The sequence below is a fragment of the Erpetoichthys calabaricus genome, chromosome 5, assembly GCF_900747795.2.
Source record: "Erpetoichthys calabaricus chromosome 5, fErpCal1.3, whole genome shotgun sequence".
Taxonomy (NCBI): Eukaryota; Metazoa; Chordata; class Cladistia; order Polypteriformes; family Polypteridae; genus Erpetoichthys; species Erpetoichthys calabaricus.
The window spans coordinates 184,353,963-184,379,311 of NC_041398.2; the positions used below are offsets into that span (position 1 = coordinate 184,353,963).

At 39.5% G+C, this 25,349-nt stretch overlaps 1 protein-coding gene across 10 annotated transcripts in view; it reads left to right on the forward strand.

The window, feature by feature from the left end:
- Positions 1 to 25,349, forward strand: part of mapk10 (mitogen-activated protein kinase 10) — a 402,326-nt gene that overhangs the window by 229,807 nt on the left and 147,170 nt on the right. For all 10 annotated transcript variants that reach the window (XM_051928085.1, XM_051928087.1, XM_051928086.1 and 7 more), the window contains one exon: positions 13,948 to 14,077. In XM_051928085.1, coding sequence (XP_051784045.1) covers positions 13,948 to 14,077 — 130 coding nt within the window. The remainder of the gene's footprint in view (positions 1 to 13,947; positions 14,078 to 25,349) is intronic.

The window sequence follows — 25,349 nt, forward strand, 5'->3', positions numbered from 1 at the left end:
TAGTGATGTATGTGTCCATCAGTGTGTTGTAATTAAATTGAAGTCTATTCACCATAGACTTCAGTATGTATACTCCTCCACATTCGTTACAGTCTCAGTCTGGCACCTTCCGATAACCAACTTTTTAGAACTGTATGTAAAAGACCAGATGCAAGACTACAAAGAGCTCTCTATGGGAACACAGAGGCAATCCAGCAAGCTTTACATCAGTGTCTTTAGATGGCTGGAACAGAGTTCTTCTGTAAGTGTATCTTCAAATTGCTAGAATGATGGAGAAAATGTGCCCAAAGAAATGACATTTCATAGAAGAACAAATCAGGTTGTATACACGAAAATGTCCTATTTGATTTTAAAGCATCAGAACACCCAATCTTTAAAAAAAAAATAGTTGCTCATTAATTTTGGTACAACCCTTGTATAAAACGCATCATTTATTTTTTTGTTTCATATACTTTCAGTTTTTTCCATTTGCATTTGGTTGCTCATAATCTGTGTATACATTTTAGAAAACTTTTATGTATGCTATTAATAATAATCTATATTTTAAGGTGTGAGTTACAGACTTGACAAGATCAGCTTTATTGTTATGTCAAAGTTGTCCAAATGGGGAGCTGTGCCTTCAGTGTACACAAAACACAGCAAACACGCAATGACGCTGATGTCATTCTGCATTCACTCCTTTCTCAGATAGCACAGGTGAAAAGACAGAAAGTAAGCACACGGCCAGGTCAGCAGCTAGTATTAAATGTTCCCTGCATCAACCATCAGATGGCAGACGTGTTACATGATTAGCTTGTGAACTTGCAATTGCACCGGTGGCGGACAAGCAATCCCTGCCTGCATTACAGCATATCGGTGCACAGTGAAGTTGGGTGTTGTCACGGTCTCAAAAATATCACAATATTAAAGCAAAATTCAGGTCAATTGGCAACTCTCATGTTAATATCAGTGTGTACAGTGCTAGGGAATGTACCATTTGATAAACTTGCATTCTGCTAAAGGGCATCTTGTTCCCTTTCACCTTGTGCTATAAGAACATCAAGCCATTGTCCGAGAAAAATCTCAGTAAGTAAAGAAGAGTCTTGAGTCATTATTACAAATGAAATTTAAACATTATTTATTTACACCATGTGGTGGAACCCTTTCATGTGAGATGCTGAGTTGGCAAGACTGATCTATCCTAACAGAATAGCATACTTTAACAATTACAGTCATATGAAAAATTGGATTTTTGTTTATCATTGATTGTTTTGTTGGAATATCCAACCCCTGCGTAATTTCAACTTTGTGACTGATGCTTGAACATTCCCCTGAAGAATGTGTTGATATTGGGTTGAATTCATCTGACCCTTGACTGTAACAAGTCCCTGAACTAGCCACACAGCCCCACAGCATGATGGAACCTCCACCAAATTTGACAGTAGGTAGCAGGTGTTCTTCTTCCATCATGCAAAACGCTTTTTGTTATGACCAAATGACTCAATTTTTGTCTCATCAGTCCAAAGCACTTTGTTCCAAAATGAATCTGGCTTGTCTAAATGAGCATTCGCATACAACAAGCCACTCTGTTTGTGGCGTGAGTGCAGAAAGGGCTTCTTTTTCATCACCCTGCCATACAGATGAACTTTGTGCAAATTGCACTGAATTGCAGAACGATGTACAGATACACCATCTGCAGCAAGATGTTCTTGCAGGTCTTTGGAGGTGATCTGTGGGTTGTCTGTAACCATTCTCACAATCCTGCGCATATGCCGCTCCTGTATTTTTCTTGGCCTGCCAGACCTGCTGGGTTTAACAGCAACTGTGCCTGTGGCCTTCCATTTCCTGATTTCATTCTGTTTTAGTTTGGGAAAATGGTTCAAAGGTTTTAACAGAAAATAAGCAGGCAAGAATCAGAGAGGAAAGGTCCAATACTTCAATTGTTTACTTGTTCAAATATAATATCAGTTACATACAATATAATAGCAATATACGTGCAGATATAGGAATTGTACTATTGACTTACAGTAATATATATAAAGATATATGATTTATACTATTGACTTACAGTAATACAGATATATGAATTATACTATTGACTTACAGTAATACAGATATGTGAATTATACTATTGACTTACAGTAATATCAAAAGACCCAGAGCCATCATCCTAGACCAGTAGACTGAGGGAGCCCGCGTGTCAGTCTCGTCAGAGGATCAACTCGTGAGCCTGGTCCAATACCGGGCGGTGTGCACGTTCCCCACGGTTGAGCTTCCGAAGAAACTGAGGGCGGAACCTTCCCTTATATACTAATTGAGTGTCCTTACCCAAAATGGCTTACGTGTAAGCAGTGTATACAGAAGTGATCAGTTTCAGCACACACCCTTCCACGGGACACAGTATTGTTTTTCTTCTACTTGGCCCTCACTGAGATGGTGCCTAGTATCAGAAGACACACAATAACAAGCGTTGCTTGCAATGAAGCCCCTCGAAGTGAAAAACAAGTACATGGCCTTGACTGTATTCCCATAACATTCTGAAACTCTTTATGAGAAGCAAGTTTTTGCACATTCTTTCGCTATCATCCCAAACATTCCAATCTTTGTAGCTGGTTTTGCACTGAAGCGACCAACCCCCTCTTACTCCTTTATTTCATCCCTTCTCCTGTTACAGAGAAAACTTTTTTTATTACACATTCCTTACAGTTGAAACTGACAGTTTAAACCTCTGAGATAGCTTTTTTTCCCCTAAACCATGATACTGAACAATCTTTGTTTTCAGATCTTTTGAGAGTTGCTTTGAGGATCCCATGCTGTCACTCATCAGAGAAGAGTCAAAGGGAAGCACAAACTTGCAATTAAACACCTTAAATACCTTTTCTCATGATTGGACATACCTGTCTATGAAGTTCAAGGCTTAACGAGCTAATCCAACCAATTTGGTGTTGCAAGTAATCAGTATTGAGCAGTTACATGCATTCAAATCAGCAAAATTACAAGGGGACCCAAATTTTTGCACAGCAAGTTTTTCACATTTGATTTAATTTCATACAACTAAATACTGCTTCACTAAAAATCTTTGTTCGGAAAACACCCCAGTACTCAGATGTTCCTAGGAAATGAAAGACATACCATTATCTTTTTGTTCAAAGTAGAGTAAATTATTATGCAGGCTGAGAGGGGCTCCCAGACTTTTTCATATGACTGTAGTTTAATTTGTAGTCGCTTGTGAAAGTATTCAACCCCCATGGTGTTTATCCTGTTTTGATGTGTTACAATCTGAAATTAAAATGGATTTTCATTTGGATTTTATGCAATTGACTTAATGATGTAGTCCAAATTGTTGATGTGGAGTTAAAAAAAAAACTAGACTGAAAAGTTGTGAGTGTATATGGATTCATCCCCTTTGCTATAAAACCCCTAAAGAGGTCCAATCCTAACCACCTGTTCTGTAAGGCCTCTGACTCTGCAACACCACTAAGCAAGCAACATGTAGACCAAGGGGCACTCCAAACAGCTCAGACAAAGTTGTGTATAAGTATAGATCAGGGTTGGGTTATAATAAAATATCCCACAGAGTACCATTAAATCCATTATAACAAAATGGAAAGAATATGGTACCACTACAAACCTGACAAGAGAAGGCCACCCATCAAAACTCACAGACCAGACAAGGAGAGCATTAATCAGAGATGACACTGAAGGAGCTAAAAAGATCCACAGTGAACATAGGAATGTCTGTCCATAGTACCACTTTAAGCCATACACAGAGCGGGGCTTTATGGAAGAGTGGCCAAAAAAAGGCCATTGATTAAAGAAAAAATAAGAAAACACATTTGGATTTTGCCCAAAGCATGTGGTGGACACCCCAAACACACGGAAGAAGGTTCTATGATCAGATGAGTCTGAAATTGGACTTTTTGGCCATCGTGAGAAACATCATGTGGGGCACAAACCCAACACTTCCCATCATCCCAAGAACAACATGCCCACAGTGAAGCATGGTGTTGGCAGCTTCATGCTGTGGGGATGTTTTTCATAGCAGGAACAAGAAAACTGGTAGGGATTGAAGCAAAAATGAATGGTACAATGCATTGCCACACCCACCACATGAAGATACAGCTCAGGATCCTGGTTGGCAACACCCCAGGCAGACACCCGGTCTAGTCCCACCCTCTGGAAATTACTATCTATCTGCTGCAGCCAGGTGTTATGTGGGCGTTCCCTTGGCCTGGTCCAGCCACTCGAGTACTCAACAATGAGGATCCTGTGAGCCAAATCACCCTTGGGGAATTGTGCCACATGGCTGTAGTGCCATAACTGGCGCTCCCTCACAATGCAGATAATGTGCTTCATTTGGGACTCCATGAGCAACCGCTCATTCAACACAAAGTCAAACCAGCAGTACCCAAGGATTCTCAGAAGAGACACAGTGGCAAATGACTCCAATCTTCGTTTCAGGTCACTGGGTAGCATCCAAGTCTCGCCAACCATATAACAAGACAGAAAGCACCAAGACTCTAAAGACTTGGACCTTTGTCCTTTGGCATAAATATCGGGAGCACCACACACCCCTTTCATGACTCCCCATGCTCTCCATATCCATCTATTGACTTCATAGGAAGAGTCATCAAAGACATGAATGTCACTGCTGAGGTAACTAAACCTCTCGACAAGGTTGGAACTCTCTCTTTGTAGACAGACACACTACTGATGGCTCTGCCTAAGAGGTGATTAAAAGCCAGGACACTCACAAGCCCAGGCACTCATACTCCTCACTTAGTCTCTTGAGAGCCCCGATCAGAGTCTCCATTGACTCCACGAAGATCACAGCTTCATTGGCAAAGTCAAGATCAACAGATGCCCCACAGCCGCTGGACCCATGACCTTGCCCAACACCTAGCCATGCAAGCATTGAAAACAGTAGGATCAAGAACCAATGTACAGGCCGGCCATGATATCCAGCAACCTTGAGGGGATCCTGCAAAGTCACAGGATGTCCCACAGGGCAACTCGATCAACTGAGTTGAATTCTTTATGAAAATCGACAAAGAAACTCTGCTGATATTCGCATTTGCGCTCCATGAGAACCCTCAGTGCAGGACAATGCCCATGAACATTCTACACTGGAGTGGTTTAAAGGGAAATATGTAAATGCCTTGGAATGACCTAGTCAAAGCCCAGACCTCAGTCCAATTGAGAATCTGTGACATCTGTGACATAACATAAAGATTCCTGTACACCAATGTAACCCATCTCATTTGAAGGAGTTGAAGCAGTATGGCCTTGAGGACTGGGTGAAAGCTAATAGAGACATTCCCTGAGAGACTTGCAGCTGTAATTGCAGCAAAACTTGGCTCTGCAAAGTATTGACTTGGGGGAGTGAATACCTGTGAACGCTTGTTTATTGTGTGGCGGACGGCCGGGACCCATCCCCGGCCGGGACGCCCCTTTGATACTGGATCTGGGACAGCAGCCATGGGATGCACACTACATCCCCCAGAATAATGGTGGAACACTGCAGCTCATCCCTGTTGGGCTCCATGGCCACCGCCAGGGGGAGCTGTGTGGCTTAACAAGCTCATGTGGGCTGGAGTGCAGCCACACCCAGAAGTGCAGCCTGAAGTAGGTCAATGAGCACCTGAAGCACTTCTGGGGATGCTATAAAAGGAGCCTGCTGCTACTACTCTAGGCGCCAGAGTCGGGAGGAGGAATAAGACTGTGGTTTGGGGTGATTTACTTTGTGTGTTGTTTTGGGTCTTTGTTGGGCCTGTGGGACACGGGAAACACGTGCCCTACAGCTGAAGAGAAAATATAAGTTCTTTTTGTTTATTTTACACATGCCTCCATTGTCAGTCTGTGTCGGGTCAATGCCTGTATAGCGCCTTTGCCACAATTGTCTTAAGTATTGTTTGTGTTACCATAAAAATTTTTTGCACCTTCAGAGTGGTAGGTATGCTGTGTAACTCAAATGGTGCTAACCCCCTCAAAATATTTTTTAATTCCAGGTTGTAATGCAACAAAACAGGACAAACACTGTGGGGGCTGAATACTTTTGCAAGGCAATGTAAATATAATAGTTAGAAAGCATTGCAGTTGTGCTAGTCAGAACACTGATAAATGGCATTTTCCTAAAACATTCTTGTGCTATTAAGTACAATCTAAAAATCCCAATATAATCATTTAAAAGTCTTGGGTAAATAAATGTCTGGTTCATAGAAATATGACTTCTTATATGCAAGTTATTAGAAAATAGGAATACAAATTTAAACTGTTAAATGATTTTATTTCTTATTTACATGTGCTAAAGATGTCAGAAAGTCATACAGAATTACACAGTTTAGTTACACAGGCCAGCAGTTTTAAATCAGTTTTCCCTTACACCTTCGATAGCCCTGAACTACAAAAACCAGACAAGAAGGCAGGGGTGTTCTAGTGACTAGACTGTTGAATTTTGAAGTACCAGGATGCTGCATCAGTCCTTGCCTCAGACAAATTGTCTGACCTTGAGCAAGTCCCTTAACCTGAGAACTGTACTTGTAAATATATCTACAGAGTAAATAATAGTAATAATTGAAGAGTGAGACGACCCAGCTAGACATACTTTTGTAACTATAATTTGTGAAGACTGTTAGTTAAAAATTAATTTTCCTTGTGGCATACAATATGATATAACTATTCATGAATTTCCTGAATCTTCGTAGTCTAATCCAAAAGTAAGAGCTTTAAACCAGCAATTACACAAGTTGAAGTATTAGTTGGTTTATATACAGTAAACGTTATATCCATCCATCCATTTTTTGCTAACTTAATTCATTACATGGTCACAGAGAAAACGGGGGCAGAATCAGATCATAAAGTTGGCACCAGCATAGTTAGGGGCACATTCATTCACACACCTGCACTCAGTCACACCTGGCCAATGTACAGGTAGAATAAAATGCAAGAGAAAAACCCCATGAACACAGGGAGAATGTGCGTAATCCACTCAGACTGTGAAAGGACAGGAGTTTGATCCCAGAGTCCCAAAGCTCTTAGGCTGCAGCACTAATCACTATGTTGCAAAACATTAAGAAAAGCAGCCGGTCTGTACTATCTCTTTTAGAAGATACAAATCATTACAAATAATTTGTAATTATTATGTCTCTGGTTTATTTAATGATAATTCTGAGTTTCAGAAATGTAATTAATGAACTGTGGCACTAAGAATGAATTAATTGTCAGATGTGATAGGGCAGAATTAATCATTACATGCATGTTTTCAAATTATCTACTGAAAACTCATAAACCGTTAATTGTCTTGGGAATGAAGAGAATATCACAACATTCTCAAAACCTACTTAATGCAAATTGGCATTGTGGGGGCATAATCCTGTTCTGGCAGCACTGAATTCATGGCATAAACCAACCATGGACATCACAGGGTCAGTTCACACACACACGCACACATAAACTGTCAGACACTTTGAATCACCCACTATTTATTAGAGATCACTTATTTGTGTGAGGAATGTGGGAAGAAGGCCAAAGTACCCAGATGAGAACATCATATGGATGATGATTGGGAAGCTGATTCTGTAAGGCTGAACTACAATACCATTCACTATCTCAGGAATGAATAATGTTTGAAAAATGGAAAGCAGCATGGATGTTGACTTGATTTGATAAATTTGGAACATTACCGACTCTGTGAATTTTCTCCTGATGTCTATTCCGGACTTTTCTTTGGTCTTGACATTCAAATCAGTTTCAGGACTCACCATTTCTGTTTTAATTTATCTTCCTCTTCAATTTTTATTTTAAAAGCACACTTTAAAGTCACAACATCACAAAACAAGTAAGGGTGGGGCTTAAAGGTAAATACTATTACATAATATTCTAATAATTATTATTATATTATTATTATTATTAAATCCATAATAAATTACAAGAGAAGAAACACTGGTAGTTTTCTCACAAGCTTATTATTCTGGAAAATTTGATTATGTAGTCTTCTTCCAAAATCCTACTTTTTAACACGTGTTAAACTATCAAATGTATAGTATGTCACAGAAGAAATATGTGTAGACCAGCTAGCAGGTACTTGGAATGATAGTTATAAGATTGTAATTAGAGACAAAAAGCACATTTATCCATCCATCCATCCATCCATCCATTGTCTCCCGCTTATCCGAGGTCGGGTCGCGGGGGCAGCAGCTTGAGCAGAGATGCCCAGACTTCCCTCTCCCCGGCCACTTCTTCTAGCTCTTCTGGGAGAATCCCAAGGCGTTCCCAGGCCAGTCGAGAGACATAGTCCCTCCAGCGTGTCCTGGGTCTTCCCCGGGGCCTCCTCCCGGTTGGACATGCCCGGAACACCTCACCAGGGAGGCGTCCAGGAGGCATCCTGATCAGATGCCCGAGCCACCTCATCTGACTCCTCTCGATGCGGAGGAGCAGCGGCTCTACTCTGAGCCCCTCCCGGATGACTGAGCTTCTCACCCTATCTTTAAGGGAAAGCCCAGACACCCTGCGGAGGAAACTCATTTCAGCCGCTTGTATTCGCGATCTCGTTCTTTCGGTTACTACCCATAGCTCATGACCATAGGTGAGGGTAGGAACATAGATCGACTGGTAAATTGAGAGCTTCGCCTTGCGGCTCAGCTCCTTTTTCACCACGACAGACCGATGCAATGCCCGCATTACTGCGGATGCCGCACCGATCCGCCTGTCGATCTCACGCTCCATTCTTCCCTCACTCGTGAACAAGACCCCGAGATACTTGAACTCCTCCACCTGGGGCAGGATCTCGCTACCAACCCTGAGAGGGCACTCCACCCTTTTCCGGCTGAGGACCATGGTCTCGGATTTGGAGGTGCTGATTCTCATCCCAGCCGCTTCACACTCGGCTGCGAACTGATCCAGAGAGAGCTGAAGATCACGGCCTGATGAAGCAAACAGGACAACATCATCTGCAAAAAGCAGTGACCCAATCCTGAGCCCACCAAACTGGACCGCCTCAACACCCTGGCTGCGCCTAGAAATTCTGTCCATAAAAGTTATGAACAGAATCGGTGACAAAGGGCAGCCCTGGCGGAGTCCAACTCTCACTGGAAACGGGTTCGACTTACTGCCGGCAATGCGGACCAAGCTCTGGCACCGATCGTACAGGGACTGAACAGCCCTTATCAGGGGGGCCGGTACCCCATACTCTCGGAGTACCCCCCACAGGATTCCCCGAGGGACACGGTCGAATGCCTTTTCTAAGTCCACAAAACACATGTAGACTGGTTGGGCAAACTCCCATGCACCCTCCAGGACTCTGCTAAGGTTATAGAGCTGGTCCACTGTTCCGCGACCAGGACGAAAACCACACTGTTCCTCCTGAATCCGAGGCTCGACTATCCGACGGACCCTCCTCTCCAGGACCCCTGAATAGACTTTTCCAGGGAGGCTGAGGAGTGTGATCCCTCTGTAGTTGGAACACACCCTCCGATCCCCCTTCTTAAAGAGGGGGACCACCACCCCGGTCTGCCAATCCAGAGGCACTGTCCCTGATGTCCATGCGATGTTGCAGAGGCGTGTCAGCCAAGACAGTCCTACAACATCCAGAGCCTTGAGGAACTCCGAGCGTATCTCATCCACCCCCGGGGCCCTGCCACCAAGGAGTTTTTTGACCACCTCGGTGACCTCAGTCCCAGAGATGGGGGAGCCCACCTCTGAGTCCCCAGGCTCTGCTTCCTCATTGGAAGGCATGTTAATGGGATTGAGGAGGTCTTCGAAGTATTCCCCCCACCGACCCACAACGTCCCGAGTCGAGGTCAGCAGTGCACCATCCCCACCATATACAGTGTTGACACTGCACTGCTTCCCCTTCCTGAGATGCCGGATGGTGGACCAGAATCTCCTCGAAACCGTCCGAAAGTCATTCTCCATGGCCTCCCCAAACTCCTCCCACGCCCGAGTTTTTGCCTCAGCAACCACCAAAGCCGCATTCCGCTTGGCCTGCCGGTACCTATCAGCTGCCTCCGGGGTCCCACAGGACAAAAGGGTCCTGTAGGACTCCTTCTTCAGCTTGACGGCATCCTTCACCGCCGGTGTCCACCAGCGGGTTCGGGGATTGCCGCCACGACAGGCACCGACCACCTTACGGCCACAGCTCCGGTCAGCTGCCTCAACAATAGAGGCACGGAACATGGCCCATTCGGACTCAATGTCCCCCACCTCCCTCGGGATGTGGTCGAAGTTCTGCCGGAGGTGGGAGTTGAAGCTACTTCTGACAGGGGGCTCTGCCAGACGTTCCCAGCAAAAAAAAAAGCACATTTAATGTGGAAGAAATTGTGTGCCTCAGCAGTGACAAATGGAAGTAAACGCTGCTGCATATCAGCAGCGAAAAGGAGGTTGACTATCTGCATTTGAAACACTAAGGATAACAAAAAAACTGGTGAGGTTTAGCATAATCCATTATCCATTGCACCTTCCCTAAATTCGTTACAACATAAAACAAAATAGCACCAGCATTTGAAAGGAGAAGAAAATAATAGAAATATCTGAACCTGCTCTGACAATCTAAGTGAAATTTAGCTTGTGTTCTGAGTTTATTTGTCTCAGTAGTCACATAATCCTTGAATCCTCCTCATCTTCACAGGTGAAGTGTCTCACATGGGTTCAAATTAAATTAACTTATCACTGTGAACACTCAAGGACAATTAGAGTGAAAACTCCATCATGTAGACAAAAAGCATGCAAGGCAAATATGTGGTAAAGTTTACATGGCAAGGTTACTGAAGTGCAGAGGCAAAAACAAGAAAAAGCACAGTAAACTCACTTGTAACAACATTAATAAAGTAGGCCGTAGTTGTCAATGTGGCATCTCTCAATGAATTACAGTGTTCCACAACCTAAGATGGGAGGTACTGCACGGAATAAAAATTGTCTACATGCTTCAAAATTGTCATTAACAGCTAAATGAAAGCTAATAAAAAGTCATGTTAGATCTCCACTGCAGTTTGCTAAAAGTCATATGGGAGACATAAAGAAGGTGTCTGATTTTATTGGCTTAAATATAACACCATACATCATCCTGAGTATGCCATCACTTCTGTAAAGCGTCATGCTTTGTGAATAAATCTGTGTGTGTCAGCCTCTGAAAAACATCTTCCAAAGTACACAGAAACCCTACAAAAAATCTGGCACAGTGTGCAAGAAAACTACGATTTACTGCAGTCAAAGAATCAGCTTGACCCAAATCATCCAATCAAAGCCAAAACAACCTTTGAATTCATTCATTCACTTTTGAACTCACTTAATTCAGTTTAGGGTTAGAGGGACGAGCGTCTATTCCAACAGCCCTAAATGCAGGGTGAATTCCAAACATAAGCATGATGCCAGTCTAACTCAGCGCATATTAACAGTATGCTGTTCTTGACTCAAAGCCAGTGTGCCCAGAGAAAATCCTGCACGTATGTGAGGAGAGTGTACAGTACACAGGAATCAAAATATGTGAGGCCTTTCTGTGTGGTCTTTAAGTTGATCAATTTTTATTTTATTGCCCTTTATCAAGTACAACATCACAGTGAGAAATTAATAATATTCAAAATAAAAAGAAAACATGTATGATACATGATAAAGTTACAAGACTCAGACCTATATAAACAAAGGTAAAGATGATGGATATTATACGGTCAAGCCTGGAGCTGGTACAGAAGAATCAAATTCAGTTCCCAGATATACTGTAGTCATTTCAGATGCAATATAGCTTAAGAACAAAAAACGTTTATGTAGTGAGAAGACCTGCTTGATGGCACTTTCACAATTTTGCAATGAAAAATGGATAAAAAGTGCAGAACCATGTGTTATTTTGTGTTTATCCTGAACAACTTGTCATGGCATTTCAACTACTGATACTCCCACCAAATGCAGACTCTATAACAGTGAACACTGATGGAGTCAGTTAAGTTCTGTTTTATTTATCCATTTATTAACCCAGAAGCATTTGCTGTGTTTTTTAGCTTAATATTACAGTTTTTGTGTTGAATAAGGTTAAAATATTCCTCTTCACAATAAAATAGAAGACTTCTCAGGTTGTTGAGTGTTTTCATAGCATTTATAGACTTGTCTATTCTCTCCTTTAGATGTCTGGTCTTAAATGCCTTTAAACAGAATTTCTCAGTATGCCTGGTCCAGTTCAGGGCCATGGAGGCACCAATGTCTTTCCCAGTGATATCAGGTTCAAGGCAGGAACCATCCTTAAATAGGGCACCAGTTTATTACCCACACTCACTGACTTGCATTTGTGATATTCTCGGTGGCATGTTGCTATTGAATGCAGTTAACTTTTGGGCATCAATTAGTGTAGGTGCTGGTTCTGTGAATTAGTGTAAGTTATATAAGAACCTAGTTATGACTGTATGATTTTATGAGAAGGAGGAGCATAAATGTGTATGTAGTGATTACTTCCCAATGTCTCTTTAAGAGATAGAACAATTTGAAAAATAGGAGGTGTTAAGTTTATTATGGAGAAAGCCTTGGGAATTAGGATGAGGTGGTTTGTTGCACATTGTTCCTAGTAGGGAGGACAACCGGATTGAAAAAGCAAAACAGCTGTTTGTGTATGGAAGAAGATTAAGAGGAAGACAGCCACTTTGCAGGAGAGATTTCATGGCTAGAGGTTTTGAAGTTCTAAAGGCAGAGTATGCTACTGGCAGCAGTAAATGAAAACGGAGGATCTGGATGGCTGACTCTTAATAGCTGGGAAGCAGTTTTATAGGAATACTCCATCCAAAAATATTTATTTTATATGTTACTTGCCCTACATAATTTTCATTGGTGACCAAGAAAAAATTGCAATCTCATGTTTTCATGCAGAACAAGCGAAAACATTTTATAATCTAATGGTGACCAGTTCTGTCCAACAGCAAACTATTTGAAAAACCTTTATGGAAAAAAAAATTCTAACATAACTTGTGTTGCATAATCCAAATGTCTATTATCTATCTGTATGCTCAAAGTGCATTATGCATGGATTTTTTTGATAAAATGTTATTAATATTTACTTCTGGAAAACTCATCATAGAAATAAACAGGAACAACACATTCCCATAATTCTGTGCATTTCAATTAAGTCAACTATTCCTGAGCAATGTTTGAGAGTGAGAGGCAGACCTTCAAGTCAAAAAGTCATTCCTATAAATCTTTCGGATTACAGATTATGTACACGCTGATAATTCAAAGGTAAGTATTTAACAATATTTTAGCAAAATTTTACACATTTGAGCAAGCGACTCAATAAAAGACATGTCGATTATGCAACAATGTGAGTTTTTTTTTTTTTACTTTTTCAATGGACGTTTTTAATATTGCATGCTGTTGTAAGATCACTGGTCACCACTGAGTTCTATTATGTCATAAGCTTCTTTCTCTCCATTCTGCACGAAAACATGGAATTCCGTTTTTTTTTTTGGCCACCACTACAAAGCACATGGGGTAAGGAACATATTAAAAAATATAATTTTTGGTGGAGTATTCCTTAAAGTTAAAGAAGAAGTTGTCCCTATAAATTAGGTTTGACCTGCGACAGGTTTAATTTGTTCAGGAGCCACCCACACTATTTTAGGAGCTTTGACACTTCTTTATAAAGAGATAACAATGTGTTTTGTAATTTGGTGGGTTGCTTGTAAAGGGTATTAACCTGTACCCATTACGTTGACCAATACACGGATAGTTCTTCAGCTTTCTCTTTCCCAGTTTATTTTCCATTATTTAAAAAAGTCTACCATCAAGAAACTTCATACAACTAGGACACTTAAACCTTTGTTGAACCTTCCTGTAAAATCTGCCTGCCTGCAATCTTTGAATATGGAAATTTACTCTGGTAATTGTAATAAAGAGCCAATGAAGTTAATGAAACTCATTTTACCAATAAAAAAAGAGAGCAAGAAATATGTAATACAAGTGAAGTGTATACTTATTGCTTTTTCTTTTTTCTTACAGTGCCGGATATGATGCTGTTCTTGATAGAAATGTGGCCATTAAAAAACTCAGCAGGCCATTTCAGAACCAAACCCATGCCAAAAGGGCTTATAGAGAGCTAGTACTCATGAAGTGTGTAAATCACAAAAATGTAAGTATTTTAAATCTTAAAACTTTAGTCATTCGTTTTGCCTTTCTTGAACCTTTTGGAGATTATGGTATAATTACGGATTGGTTAATATATGTCAAAGGTGTCTTACAATTTAAATAAACTCCTTATGTATTATGTGAAAGAGTTTATTGACGCATTTTAAAAAGCAGTGTAACAGACCAAGAGATTGGGCATCTAACTTTATTTAGGTACTTCTCAACATCCTATACATTGTAACATGGCTAATTAGTCCTAGAAATCAGAATACTAATAACAAGCAATGCTTTGGAATTGCTGTGTCTCATTCCCATATGTTTTGTTATGATCAGCTGACTTCTAAAATGAAAGAAATTTTAAGGTGTATGAAGTTTCTTCAATATAATCCCCTCTTTAAATTTCGACAAGGGAATCATTGAAAGGAACAGACCTCTCTCACTCCCTTTTGTGGACACAACAAACTGGACCTGCTCAATCCAAATGTTAATTTCTTTACATGTTCACCTCTAGTACAACAGAGCAGATCAAACTACATCTAGATCTGATTAGAGAAAGATTCATATCTGTTGGCGCCATTGCTAGAGTGTGCACACCTACAAGTCACGCAGAGCAAAGCAATGCAGAAATTAACAAGAGCCTAGCAGACGGATTAATTTAAAGTGTGAGGTGTTCGTTCTTGTTCCTTTTCAGACCACTGCACTTTTCTAACACTATTTTAGCTATGTGTTGTTCTTAAGAGTGTGTATGGCAACTTGAATGATTTTCACTGGTACCCACGTCTAAATATTTTTGGTTGGTGGGTTTTCTCCAGTTACTGTAATTTCCTAATGTACCCCAAATACATGCAGGGTTGGTCAATGGGCGTCTCTGAGTTTTGGTGTGCTGCTGGGATAATCTCTGGTTGCCTGTGACCTTAATATTTTGGAAATTAATGCATGAATGTATTTTATGTGAATTCACCCCATCCAGGGTTGGTTTCAGTCTTGTGCCTGAAGTTGGTAGGATAGACTCTGTTCCCTGTTACTGTGAACTGCCATAACCTGGTTGAAAAATAGGTGATGAGTAAATGGATGGTTGTTAAACTAGCATAATACATGACATTTTAAACAAAGTCTTAATCATGTACTGTATTAAATGTTTATTTTTTTGCCCAAATAAGGCAAGACCAAATTATAATGTCTGCCCACTTTCTGCCATACATACAATGTTTTTTCAAAGATAACATTGGATATCTGTTATTGAGTATGTTTTTTTGTCCTTGAGATGATCTCTTTTTGCAGAATCTTGAAATAAATTACACTGGCGATGGAACCAATTTAGGTGTTATTTATTTATAATGTGATTTTAGTAACTGAATTTGTCATGGATATGAAACACCTCATGGGAGTTTTGTTATAAGCTTGTAATCAAATGAACGAGAATATAAAAATGTAATCATTAAAAATAAGCAAAAAACTGAAGCAGACAACTGAAATTTATTTCATTTCAAGTGGCTACGTCCTGCAACCCACAATATATTTCACAACATCTGTATTGGACGGAACTGACAATTCCATTATGAAGTGCAGATGTATCTTTATCTGATAGAACATTAGTTATTGGAACAAAAAATAACAAATACAACAAGGTTATGTTGACTTTGTTGGGATCAATGAAATTAGATTTACCCAAATACTGTACGTGCCTCATTATTCATCTGTTTGTTATTACAACTTTGAATATTCATGGCTATATAATTGGTTATTAAGCCATCAAAATCTGTATCTGTTTTGAAAAATTTTAATTTGTTTTTAACCTCCCTGTTTTTTTCATTGATAATCTTCTGCCACTGAAAAGTAGAACTTTCTGGAATTTGTCAGATTAAAATTTGTTATCCCTCTAATCCTGACGTTGACTAATCAGGTTCAATAAAGGCTGGATGTAATTTAATATTATGACTATCATTATACTGCGGTGGGCTGGCGCCCTGCCCGGGGTTTGTTTCCTGCCTTGCACCCTGTGTTGCCTGGGATTGGCTCCAGCAGACCCCCGTGACCCTGTAGTTAGGATATAGCGGGTTGGATAATGGATGGATAGATGGACTATCATTATACAAAATGGCAATAGTAGCATTTTTTTATGAAACTTATAATAAATGTATATAACCCCTAAAGCAAGTTGAAGTGCAGAGTATGTTTGAAGGGGAAAAACAAAATGCAAATTGGCACATGTTTAGTATTGTCAATCTGGGCCTTGCTGATCATTATATCATACCTTTAAACTCTAAGACAGTACATAATTACAAGTAAATATATAAGTTAATAAAAACAAAGGCAAAAAGTTGAATTTTTTGGAGAGCGTTCAAAACCCAGTAATGGGCATTGTGCCATTTAGAATGCTATAGCATGGTTTTTAAATTTACAGTGCATCCGGAAAGTATTCACAGCGCATCACTTTTTCCACATTTTGTTATGTTACAGCCTTATTCCAAAATGGATTAAATTCATTTTTATTCCTCAGAATTCTACACACAACACCCCATAATGACAACGTGAAAAAAGTTTACTTGAGGTTTTTGCAAATTTATTAAAAATAAAAAAAAACTGAGAAATCACATGTACATAAGTATTCACGGCCTTTGCTCAATACTTTGTCGATGCACCTTTGGCAGCAATTACAGCCTCAAGTCTTTTTGAATATGATGCCACAAGCTTGGCACACCTATCCTTGGCCAGTTTCGCCCATTCCTCTTTGCAGCACCTCTCAAGCTCCATCAGGTTGGATGGGAAGCGTCGGTGCACAGCCATTTTAAGATCTCTCCAGAGATGTTCAATCGGATTCAGATTTGTGCCTCGAGACAATCCTGTCTCGGAGGTCTACAGACAATTCCTTTCACTTCATGCTTGGTTTGTGCTCTGACATGAACTGTCAACTGTGAGACCTTATATAGACAGGTGTGTGCCTTTCCAAATCATGTCCAATCAACTGAATTTACCACAGGTGGACTCCAATTAAGCTGCAGAAACATCTCAAGGATGATCAGGGGAAACAGGATGCACCTGAGCTCAGTTTTGAGCTTCATGGCAAAGGCTGTGAATACTTATGTACATGTGCTTTCTCAATTTTTTTATTTTTAATAAATTTGCAAAAATCTGAAGTAAACGTTTTTCATGTTGTCATTATGGGGTTTTGTGTGTAGAATTCTGAGGGAAAACAATGAATTTAATCCATTTTGGAATAAGGCCAAAATGTGGAAAAAGTGATGCGCTGTGAATACTTTCCGGATGCACTGTACATTGAGGGTACTCCTATACACTTTTGGTTTTTGGGGATTTCAGGGGGTCCTGAACCACCAGGACATTTGGTCTCTCCTGCAACAGTGCATAGTAGGTTTTCACTTTAGTACAGAGCCTTCACCAATGATCACCACCAAAATGATACACCTCTTATGATGGTTGCCAATCATTTTCAACATACATAGAGCCTTTCGTATGTAGTGATTTAGTAAACAGGAGTGCAGGCATAGTCATAGTTATGCAGCCTGAAGGCATGAAGAAGACCAGGATATGAAATGTATATCAACTAGAAAACATAACACAGAAATCAAGGTTAGAGAGAGAGAAACTATAGAATTGGAAACCAGAAAGTCAAGAAGGGTGTTCATTTTATCCAAATTGCAGATACCGGAAGACTCTTTGTGCCAGACTTAAAACTTTCACACTGATGACACAAGGTGCAACGTTCAGCTACACAACATCCATGTTAATCAGGAGCCGCATGCTGATATCGAGAATAATAACATGTTAGTGCCTCATTGTAAAACAAAAAAAAAATGTTGCAGTACTATGAATAATTAATCATTACATTCAGGAAGCCTGTAACTGTAAGGAAACCACACAGAAATATTGTTCTGAAATGAAATTCTCATACTGCACAATTCATAACAGTTTCAGTTACAATGCTGATACTGGTAATATTTTTCTTAACAAGGTCTTTAATTATCTAGCTCATAAGGGAGGAGACACACTGATGTTATCAACTCATGCAGCCTACAGGAGGCTGGACCATGCTGAGTTGTATTTAATTCATTTTTATCCACAAAGTTCTCTACCTGACTCCTATACTCTGTTTCATCCCCTTTACAAACACACCCCATAAGTGCAGAATAATCTGAGAATTTATACAGGTGTCATAACCTGGTTTTATATTTGTAGTCAGAGGTGTACAGAATGAAGAGAAAATGAGACATGACTGTTCCTTGACTGCTCCAGTGTTGCTCACATCCGTATCAGAAACAAAGTCCTTGAGTGTCACGAACTGCGGTCTACCCAAAAGATAGTCCATTATCCATGACACCATAGGCTCATCCATCTGCATATCTCTGACTTTACCCCTTAACAGGGATGACTGGATGGTATTGAAGGTGCTGGAGAAATCAAAAAACGTAATCCTCACAGTGCTGCCAGCCTTGTCAAGGTGAGAATTAGACTTGTAGAACAGATTGATAATTATATCCTATACTCCAATCTTTGTTCAATAAAATATGCAGCAAAGTCCCATTAATTTACACTTCAGAGGTATTATCTCTAAGTTTTTAAAGCAAACTCTTTATCCCCAGATGACCAAGGATGCATACAGCAGTTCCTATGTCTCATGGCATAGCATGTCAGTGGGTTTAGCAGCTAAGTAGGGTATGTCAGTTGGACCTGAGTTTTTTTAACAACTTATTTGATAGCATCCCCTCATTTTTAACCCAGTATATTGCTAGATCTTTGTTTTTTTGTGCAACTTTTGGATAGCCGAACAACAATCAATGGCTTTATTAGTATATTGGAAATTTATGTATACATCAATAATTCTAAACCCATCTTAGACCAGAAGAAAATTTGATCCAGTATTTCTTATTTCTACATTCTAGATTAGTAGTCCTGTACCGTGTAAAAATATTTTCAAGAGTTAATCTCGGCAGTGAGATTTCAAAGTACGTTTGACTGTTACTGCAAAAGTATATATTGGTGTGCAAAGGTTTGACAGCGTTATAGAGAACATGTTTGTTGTTGGTGATTTTCCTTAGTCAGGGCTGAGTGTGATTTTAAAATATTTGCACTCTGGTATAGTCAGTAGTTATGATTTAAGCCTAAAAAATCTCAAAAGGGGCCAAAATCCTAGACACTTCCAAAAATGTACTGTAATGTTCTTAACAGCTGAGGAAATTGTTGCAAGTGTTTGCAACTTTTCTGGGTACATTTTGAACACAGACATTGTATAGGTCTTGACCACATTATTTTCACAAAAGATCTTGCATCATTATGTTATGGTCAGGGGGCATAAAATGAGCAACTGGCAATATCAATGCAACACAGGTGGGTTAGGACAATGGATAGATGGAATGATACTAATATGTATTTGATTACATATTATAGGGTGGCATTTCAGTGAAATGGCTAGTTCTACTGCTTCACAGTTCTAGGAGAGTAGATTCAAATCCCAGGTCGATCACTCTTTACAGTTTACTCTTTTTCTCAGTTACCTAAGACTTGCCTGCTGGGTTGATGGGTGACTAAAATTGGCCATGTGTAGGTGTAGGAATGAATGTGCCCTGTGATGAAGTGATGCCAGTGGTAATGATAATGTATATCATTAATAACCTTCTTGGGCATGTTTTATTATGAACATCAGTAGAGAATGGTGGTTTTTTTTATTTTGAGTGGTACTTTGCAGTCAGTTATGTTAAATTTTTAATCTGTGCCTCAGGGTTTGGAATGGTTTTACTATTATTTGTCAACATCTGCTTAAGTCATTTTTTTTTTAGTTTTGTTACATACATGTATTTTTTCCTATTCCCCTCCAATTTTATATAAGACAGAAAAGACTGATTAGCAGAAGCTGGAAATAATGGTTATTTTTTCATGCAATTTTAGGCAAATAAGGTTGCAGTTCTTAATTCTTTTTTTTTTTTACACACACACATGCTGAGACTCTCACTTTGTGATGCCTTCTGAGCTCAGCATTCATATTAGCAGTCTAATCATTTTCAGGATAAGCACTAAACTAATCAATCTGCCTTTTTTTCCAACCTGCAGCAATGCTTAATTCAGCAGTGTCCTTGGAAAAGATTATTCTTGACAGGGAAATTTTAATGAATTTCACATTCCTTTTTTACGGACAAAAAACTAATTCTTTTACTAATGCTTTTTGAAAATATATATTATTTTCTTTTCCAAAGTTAAAGGTTTAATATGCTAAACCAGCAAAACATTTAGAACAGTCTTCATTATGTTTAATTGACTTCATTTACAATGCCTTTAACTATTATTTTGCTTCTAAAGTGAAGTATATTCATCTACCCGTCTGTACTTTTAATGCACTTTTTACATTACAGGCTTTCAATGAGCTGGAAATTATTGTGGTAATATTTCATGGCAGTTAGAAAAGAAGCCTAGGTGGGACACTGGCCTGTTTCTGGACATGCTCATATATACACATTCTTACTGGGCCCATCCAGAAACATAAATTAATCTAACAAGCTTGAGTTGTAAGTGGAAATAATAGTATAAAGAGAACTACGCATAAACAATGGACATGCCACCACTATCTACTGCCCAGTAAGATGCTGTAGATTAAAGTACATTAATTTTTTGAATATAATGTAATGTGTTGCCTAATGGACAAGATTTTACCAGAAAGAAAGGTCCAGCACAATGTAGGACACAGTATTATCCAAAAAAGAGAGAAATATAGGCTGGCCTTGGTAACATACTTGTTTTTGCCATTGCAGAAGTAAACGCAAGTCTTATCTCTGTACTGAGTTCCTGGGAAGGGCAATAGGCAGGACATTAGTGAAGCAGGGAGAGAAAGAGAGAGGAAGAGATGGAACTTGGGAGTAAATACACAATATTCTCTTAACTGATGGACAGATGACTCGGCCTCTTGGGGAATCCACCCAATAATTAAACAAAGAATTAATGACAAAATAATATCATAACAAATACAAAACACAGAATGATATTGAAAAGAGCAAAAAGAACCACTCTAAATATGAGTCAGAGGAGGAGCTCTGGCTTGACCGTAACACTAACTAACATCTGCCAAGAGGTTAGAAAACCTACTACTCAACAGAGTGCAACACGTGCTACTACAACTCGGAGGACTGGGACTGTGTGACAGTTTTAAGAGTAAACCTAGGATGGTGTCACTTCTTACACTCTATCTAGCCCATTAGATGGGAGCAGTATCTTAATACATAATTCGCCAGTCTCCTCACTCACTCACTCACTCACTCACTCACGTCCGTCCGAAGCCGAATGCGCAGTCGCCTTCTGCGCACGTCGCTTTCTGCGCATGTCCGAAGCCGAATGCGCAGTCGCCTTCTGCGCAGCTGCCCGAAAAACCTTACGAGACCGACATCACGGCAGGCAGCGGATTTACGGCCGCAAAAATTCAAAGAGGAAGGCAACTTCGATTAAAGCTCTAGAGGCCTGAAAGGCGATTTCGACTACAGCTCGAGGCCTAATTACGCATTCATTCAATACACCTATATCAGGTTTGTGGTGCTTATACTTACTGTTCCACTCGTGCCCGTTTCATCTTACGTTGTCGAAACAGGCTCTTTGTCTAGTTTCCAAATAAAAGGGGTAGAGTGTGTGGATCAGGAAGTTCTATAGCTTCAGAGACCACCAGAGATATTTAAATCTCCCCCTCACTTTGAAGAAAACTGGGTTTACCTGGAATGTTTCCTGAAGTCTTAAGGTCAGTGAGTCCAGAGTTGGCAGGTGATTTGGGAGTAAGCTGACTGGCAGTTGGAAGGACCAAAATTGAAAGAGGTAAAAGACACAAAATGAACACTTGGCAATCCATTGATTAATTAAATCAGTGGTCGGCGAACCAGGGTAAATTACTCCAAATGGGGTAAAAACAAAAATCTCGGGGGTAACGGAGACTCATTTAACCTAAAAAAAAATTATAAACATTATAAAAAATTTAATGAAATGTGAAAACATTATTTTAGTAATTTAAACTTCTACACGACCGCTGAAACTAGCTTAGTGCAGTCATCCCTCACAGCGCAGCACCGGTGTACACGTATGCTATATTTGCGTATTCTGGCGTCCGATTTTGTAACTGCATGAACAGCGTACGGGAGCGTAGCAAGGTGTTCGAGTACTGATATGGTCACACGTGTTGCTGATATATGTACACCATTCTAACATAGTCGTTTTGCACACCTACAGTATGTAATATTTGTGGTTAAAATTTTGACGAGCAAGGTAACAATGTTTTATTAACAAAAGTTAAACTATTAATAAATGAAAAGGCCTTAATTTAACCGACGCATGCTCAACAAATAACCACGGATGATTTTTACCTTTCAGATGGCTTCAAATAAGAAGAGAGTATACCATGAAAAGCTCCTCAATTATGGGTTCACACAAATAGAAGACAAGGGAATAATGAAACCACAATGTGTTGTATGTTTGAAAGTACTCACTGCAGAATCTTTCAAACAGAGTCAGTTAAAAAAGCACTTGGATAATTTACATTCACATCTATCTTCCAAGCCGCGGGAATATTTTGTAAATTTAGAAAAGTCTACCAAAAGACAAAGACTGGACAGCAACTTGAGAGTCACATTCGATCAATGTTCAGCAGCAGAGGCTAGCTTTGAAGTAGCCTGGTTGATAGCTAGATACAAGAAACCACATACAATTGGTCAGGAATTAATTAAACCAGCAGCTTTGAAAATGGCAGAGATCATGTGTGGTCAGACAGACACCGTGTAACTGAATTCAGTGCCCTTCTCTGTAAAAGTAGTAAAAGAAAGAATTTCAGTTTTAGCAAAAAATGTGAGAGAACAAGTTATTTCCTCAATAAAAGAGAGTAAATATTTTACTTTTCAGCTTGATGAAACTACAGATATCAGTAACAATGCACAGCTAATGGTATATATTCGCTACAAAGGTACACATGCAATCTCAGCTTGATGAAACTACAGATATCAGTAACAATGCACAGCTAATGGTATATATTCGCTACAAAGGTACACATGCAATCGAAGAGGAATTGTTGTTTTGTTCCCCTCTCGAATTGAGATCACCTGGTATTGATGTCTTTAATAAGGTGAATGAATATTTTAATACTCCAAGCATTAATTTGAAGTGGAAAGACTGCATTGCCGTGACTGTTGATGGAGCTCCAGCTATGTTGGGTAATCTTAATGGTTTTTCGGCTTTGGTGAAAAGTAATAATCTAGAAATTGAAATTACTCACTGTATGATCCATCACCAAGCACTTCTTAAGCATTTGGAACCTGTACTGGAAAGCATCATACATGACGTTATTAAAGTCGTTAATTTTGTCAGACAACATGCACTTAACACGCGCCTATTTCGTGAATTATGTGAAGATGGTGAGGCTGAATATACAGACCTACTCTACTACACAGAAGTACGATGGTTTTCTCATGGGAATGTTTTGAATCGAGTGTGGGCTTTGAAAACTGAACTTGAAATTTTCCTCACTGATCAAAAGCATATTCTTGCAGACAAGTTCATAAACACCTTATGGGTTGCACATCTTGCATATTTAACAGACGTTTTTGAGCATGTGAATGCACTGAACAAAGAATTGCAGGGAAAAAATATCAAAATCATTTCAGCCAGAGAAAAGATATCAGCATTTGGATCAAAGCTTTTATATTGGAGACAGAAAATACAAGGGAACAAGATAGCTGCATTTCCAAAGTAAGCTTTGTTTTTGGAAGATTCTGAAAATATTACTTTTGATGACATCAAAGATACAGTTATAAAACATCTTACAAAACTCAGAGAGCGGTTCTCAAATTATTTTCCTGATTTTGATATAAGTACCATCAGTTGGGTTGTTGATCCCTTTAAATGTGAAATAGCTGAAATACCAGAAGAACCTCAAGGATTGACAGAGGCAATTCTTGAACTTCGATCCAATAATGAAGCGCGTATTGAATTTGAGAATAAAACCAGTCTGTCATCTTTTTGGATGACAACTGCTGCAAAAGCTTTCAATACCGCACATAAAGAGGCGCTCAAAAGGTTGTTGCCTTTCGCAACAACTTACCTTTGCGAACAAGGGTTTTCCCCATTAATGAATATTAAAACAAAGTAAAGAAATTGTCTGAATTGCGAAAACGATATTCAAATCGCGCTTACCTTCAAAACTCCCAATTATTATCTCATTGTTTCAGAAATGAAAAAAATATCATTTCTCAAAATGTGTGTGAATTGCATTTTTTTGCTCCCTACCTTGTTTTGTTTATTTTATTACTTATTAAATATTTTGTTTATTTTCACTTTAGCAGAGAGTTCTTTTTTATATTTAATTTATTTACATTATTTATTCTTTAATATTTCATATTGGTGCAATAAAATATTTTAATTTTGAACAGATTTTGATTTTTTCCCTTTCAAATCCCAGGGGTAATGTTAAAAAATCCAAATAAATTTTGGGGTAACTCCTGAATTAAATGAATTAATTTATTAACAAATGAAATAAAGATTTAAAAAACAATATTGAAGGAACCAATGAATAAATAATTGCAATGAAGAAGAGAATCATAAAGAAAAAGCAAAGAAGAATAAAACATGAAACAAGGGTGAGAAATAAATTAAGAAGACAGAGAACAGTTAAATATCAAAACTAGATAAAAGTATAATTCAAGAATTCCATATTCGTTTTACAAAAGAACAAAGAAGCACTGAAGAATACAGCTTCTTAATATTATAGCTGCAGGCTCGTAGCTGTGATCATCAGAGGTGACTGTGTGCAGAGGGTACAGACCTATAAATACCTGGGAGTGCAACTTGATGATAAATTGGACTGGACTGCCAATACTGATTCTCTGTGCAAGAGAGGACAGAGCCGGTTATACTTCCTTAGAAGACTGGCGTCCTTCAACATCTGCAATAAGATGCTGCAGATGTTCTATCAGACGGTTGTGGCGAGTGCACTCTTCTATGCAGTGGTGTTCTGGGGAGGCAGCATAAAGAAGAGGGACGCCTCACACCTGGACAAACTGGTGAGGAAGGCAGGCTCTATTGTAGGCATGGAGCTGGACAGTTTGACATTCGTGGCAGAGTGATGGGTGCTCAGCAGGCTCCTATCAATTATGGAGAATCCACTGCATCCACTAAACAGTGTCATCTCCAGACAGAGGAGCAGCTTCAGCGACAGACTGCTGTCACTGTCCTGCTCCACTGACAGACTGAGGAGATCGTTCCTCCCTCAAACTATGCGACTCTTCAAATCCACCCTGGGGGGTAAA